Source organism: Alnus glutinosa, chromosome 2 (genome assembly GCF_958979055.1).
Source record: "Alnus glutinosa chromosome 2, dhAlnGlut1.1, whole genome shotgun sequence".
Taxonomy (NCBI): domain Eukaryota; kingdom Viridiplantae; phylum Streptophyta; class Magnoliopsida; order Fagales; family Betulaceae; genus Alnus; species Alnus glutinosa.
Window position 1 is genome coordinate 11,248,833 of NC_084887.1, and position 4,937 is coordinate 11,253,769.

The 4,937-nt window shown below is 32.1% G+C and overlaps 1 protein-coding gene across 1 annotated transcript; it reads right to left on the reverse strand.

Annotated features, from left to right (window-relative positions):
- Positions 1–423: 423 nt before the first annotated feature.
- LOC133860729 (rac-like GTP-binding protein RAC2) lies at positions 424–4,221 on the reverse strand. Its single transcript, XM_062296336.1, has 7 exons — positions 3,917–4,221; positions 3,694–3,781; positions 2,227–2,336; positions 2,051–2,114; positions 1,882–1,946; positions 1,707–1,772; positions 424–819 (listed from the first exon to the last, which is right to left on the reverse strand). The coding sequence occupies exons 1-7, from the start codon at positions 4,013–4,015 to the stop codon at positions 721–723; spliced, it is 591 nt and encodes a 196-aa protein (XP_062152320.1). The 5' UTR covers positions 4,016–4,221; the 3' UTR covers positions 424–720.
- Between the last annotated feature and the right edge of the window lie 716 nt (positions 4,222–4,937).

Here is a 4,937-nt window from a genome sequence, read left to right on the forward strand (position 1 = left end):
TTACCACATGTATCCGAAAAGCATTTAACCATTTTTTTCAAATAAAAAAAAAAAATTCAAAAGTTAGCTTGGGTCCTTCCAGAATTAGGTTCCAAACTGTTCTACAACTATTCTTACAATGCTTCTTGTATTGTGCGAGTGCGGTTGGCTTTCAAACATCTTTCTTTCTCCACATCATAATGAATATTTCTAAGTTGCTCGTTTTAATCTTCTTTATGAATTAGTGTTTGTCTACCATCCATTCATTTCAATCGGATGGGCATAACTCAGCTTTTTCCAAGTGTTAAGGCGAAGGAGCTGTGAATAATTGAACTACAATAACGCAAATTTTGCTATACAGTAAAATTTGGCTAATTTCATTATTATTATTATTATTATTATTATTCTGTGTGATAGAGTCAGAATTCAAGAAGCACAAGAATGTCTGCTCAAATAAGAAGTCTGATTTATTCCTCCATTCAATCATGGTACGATTGTAGCTTTTACTTCTAATAGTTTCTAGCAAAAGCTTAAGTAGTGCAACAATGCACAATAATGTTATCTTACACGGTGTTTGTTGTTCACAGAGATTACATTTGTAAAAATTCATATGAAGCATAGGAATACAATACATTGAAAAATAAACAAAGGAAATAAACAAAGGAAGAAAAACAAGGAAATGAAAAACATCATAGGTTCAAAAAAGTGGCATTAAGGAGAGCAAGATTGGGAAATATGAACTTAGAGGAATGTGCATGGCCTCGGCTTGCGTCGCCTTTTCTTCGGCTTAGGTGGCTGCAGAACAACCTTGATTGCACCATCAAACACAGCCTTAACATTCTGAAGTATCACAGCAAAGAAAAAGTTAGATAAGTAATGTTGCAGCCAAAACCCCAAATGAATGCTAGCTATAACTATAGTTGCAAGCTAAATGTAGATGTGAGAGGGAAAGAAGCATGGAAGTTTTTTGCATTGAGAACTTGGTTGAGGTGCTATTTTGAGGAATTCATGTTAACATCATGGGTTATCAACAATTACTTCATGTGTTATTGTTGTTACCATGCATAATAACGATAAATAATACAGAATCGAAAAAAGAAAGTGAAAATCGAAACACAGATTTACGTGGTTCAGCAATGTACTTGCATCCACCAGAGAATGCGGCCATTTTTCACTATGCAATCATATAGAGTTACAGCATAACATACTTATATGAAAGCCCTAACACTCCGTTCACTCTGTTCCGACAACTGGCCAATTATACTAATATTTCAGTATTACTCTCTATGCCTGATATAATATGAGCCACTTGTTCCAAAAGTTACAAGTTCGATTCATGAGATGTATTTCGCGATGAATTACTTTTGGGTGTCAACAATTCATACATTTTGAGGAATTTAATTCACACACAGTACTCTGCAATAATAAATCAAATGCAACCTATTTATGTCGTCATTGTTCTATATCTTTATAGTACTTTGTCTATCTTTTTGTTCATGTTTTGTTATTTTATTGACTAGAACCTCATTTCTATGAAGACATCTCATCCAATTCAAAATTGAGGCTCCAAAAGATGAACCAAATAGAAAAGGGTGATATTGAACCAAATAGCAAAAGTTAATACTTGTCTAATTATGTTTCCTAAATTTGAACACACCCTTTAGCCTTTGTGACACATGCTTAAACGTATTCATGGAATTAAAGATCAAAAAGCTAATAAACCAAACCTGTTGAGTCTTGGAGCTGCACTCTATGTATGCTGCAGCACCAATTGCTTTCTTGAGTTCTTCACCCTGCCCAAAGTTGAACATTCTTACCATGAAGTCCATGAAATTGACAAAAAAAAATCAACTTCTTTATAAGGGACTAAAGAAATTTAGTATTTCATTGGAAAGAACTTGCCTGGGCAGTTGTGATTGGTGTAGCGCCAGGATGATTAATCAAATACTGCTTGTCTTCCCGTAGATCTACAATAGATGTTCATATCCAAAAACTTACATGGTTAGATTCAAATCTGCTTGGATTGGCTGGTCAAGATTGATATATTTCAAGTAGTAAAATTAAATCATACCAAATTTGGTTCCTACAAGCACTATTGGCACAGTTGGGGCGTAATGCCTCAGCTCAGGAATCCACTAGAAGGCAAAAAATAGATTGTGTCAGACTGATACTGGAGAAATATTGCAATTACCCATAAATTAAACAAAAAAAATTAAGAACGAATTTGATTGGGTTTTGATAAAAAACCTTCTTGGAGATATTTTCATAGCTGGCTTTGCTGATAAGAGAGAAGGCCAACAAGAAAACATCTGCACCTCTGTAACTCAAAGGCCTCAACCTATTATAATCCTCCTGTCCTGTATTCACCAACTTTGTTAAGTACATAGGGAATTACATGACTTTTTTCTCTATAAAAACTAAACATGTACAAGGTGTGTGAAAAATGAAAAAAAGAAAAGAAAAAAAACCAACAAAATTTATATATAAAACTTTCCAAGTATAAGCTTGTAGAAACTCATAATGTAATGGAAAATTAAATATAAAAGCGAAATAAAGAGAAAAATTGGAGACAAAAATTTATGGGTGATTTGGTATTAGACACCTACGTCCACCACTAAAAAAGAACCCGAAAGGGTTACATTATGCTCTTATTCCTTAATACAAAAGGCTCAAGAGATGTAAAGATAATACAAGTATGGTAGGTGGAGATAATATCAAATCAGATTGAATACAATCAAATCTGATTACATAAAAGGTAGGAGGTTACCAGGGCCGGCTCGATAAATATTGAGGCCTAAGGCGACAAGTTTAAGTGAAGTCATTTTCTTATATTTAAATATTAATTAAATTAAATATATTTTAATATTTATATTATATTTTTTATTTAATATGTCAATTAGAATACTTTTTTCTATTTATAAAACGTATTTAAAATATATATATATATATATATAATTTTATAACTTATTAGATATAGAATGACCTATCACTTGATTTAAAAACATAAAATAATAAGATTTAAATAAAAATAGAGAGAAAAATATAAATAAGTTATATATATAACGAATGATTTGTAATAGAAAACATAATGCGAAAAAAAAATTGTCGGATATTGAAGGTAGATTCACCGAGAGTGTAATTCTATCTATTATGCACAACTCAAACAATGCAAATTTATGTACTTTGAAGACTTTTCATATTTTTCTAAACATTCAATTCAAATAAACGTTGGAGAAAAAAATATGCACATTAGACTAATTTCATGAATGTAAAAACGAAGCTTTTAAAAAGAGTAAATAAGTGACTTTCCAATAATTCATAGATTTTTTTTGGACTTTCAATTTGTAATTATTTTTACCATGATTGATGGACTTAATTAGAAACTATTTATTAAATTTTTACCATATTAGAGTCTTAAAATTTGTTTTGAAAATAACATTTATTGTAAAATTATTAAGTGAGTGCCTTAATTAAAGAGCATTTTATTAGCTTTTTACCATATTAGAGTCTTAAAATATTTTTTGAGCCTTAAATTTTTTTTTTTTTTAAAATATATATATATTATTATATAATTATTAATTGGGGCCTTAGGGGGCTCAAGCCACCCATGGAGATTACAATCAAATCTAATCATATATTCTAACAAAGCATGAAAAACTCTCTGAGACAGAATTATAGCAACAAAATGATTACAGCCATGAAGCAATTACTTACCAGCAGTGTCCCATAGTCCAAGGTTAACTGTGCTTCCATCAACCACGACATTAGCACTAAAGTTGTCGAACACAGTGGGAACATAATCCTACAAGAATTTGAAGATCCAGAAAGGAAAACAGATATATATCATTATATGATTACCAGCAAAGTTAAGATTACTGCAAAATACTAAAGCAGGATGTGTATAATAAGAGTATGAAACATCTTCAATCTGTCATACTGTAGGGAAGGTATTGCTGGTATAAGATATGAGCATGCAAGTCTTTCCAACAGCTCCATCACCAACAGTGACACACTTGATGAATCTTGCCGTGCTCATTTTTGAACTCTCTGCAGCTTAGTTTCCTTCCTTCACCCTCCTAGCAAGCAAATTAAAGCTTTGTCTCTGTCTTCTTTACCTCCATTAGAACAAGCCTACAGGATACATATTTCTGTCTCTCAAGAAAATGGAGAAACTACCAGATAGAAGGAAACATATTGGAGAGTGTTGAGGGGCCGGGGGGGTGTTTTGAATTTTGAATAGAAAAGGAGGGGAGGAGTGGCATTTAATAAGCTGAGTAGCACAGCACAGCACCAACTTTTGCTGTGCATCTTTATCTTTTGTTTTTGTTTATCCTTTTATCTTTACCATGATTGCCAAATGGCTTTCTGTTCCTTTAAGGGGAAGGCCAGAGCGGCAAAGCCTAAAGACCAACGAAGGAGGAGTTTGGTGGTGGGTGTTAGTTGGTTAAGTATTGTACAAGGCATAGATTGAATGATGGACATTGAGAAAAACAAAACATATGTCCAAAACACTTGTGATGGGTATAATAAGAAAAGAGAGTATTCTAATCATTAAAAAAAATAAAAAATAAAAAAATAAAAAAGAAAGGGGGAAACATAAATGAGGCTTTGAGTACGAGCGAGGCATGGAATTTTCATGCTATTCCCTAATTTAATGACACAATACATTTTAATCAATTGCTTCATCCAAAGGAAAATGCTAAATAAAATGCAAGTCCATAAAATGTTGAAAAAGATACATATATCTCTCTCAAATTAATACTCAATTTACAATATCCTCTTGAACTAAAAATTGTATCAATGCCTCACTCTCCATACTAAAAACAATTTTTGTAGTATATGCCCCTTTTGCCTCGCAAAAAGATAAAAATACCCTTAAAAATTTGGTAAAAAGAAAAAGGCCACACAACACTAGTGAAAATCTAGTGTCGTGTGGCCTGTTACCACTTTTTTATTTT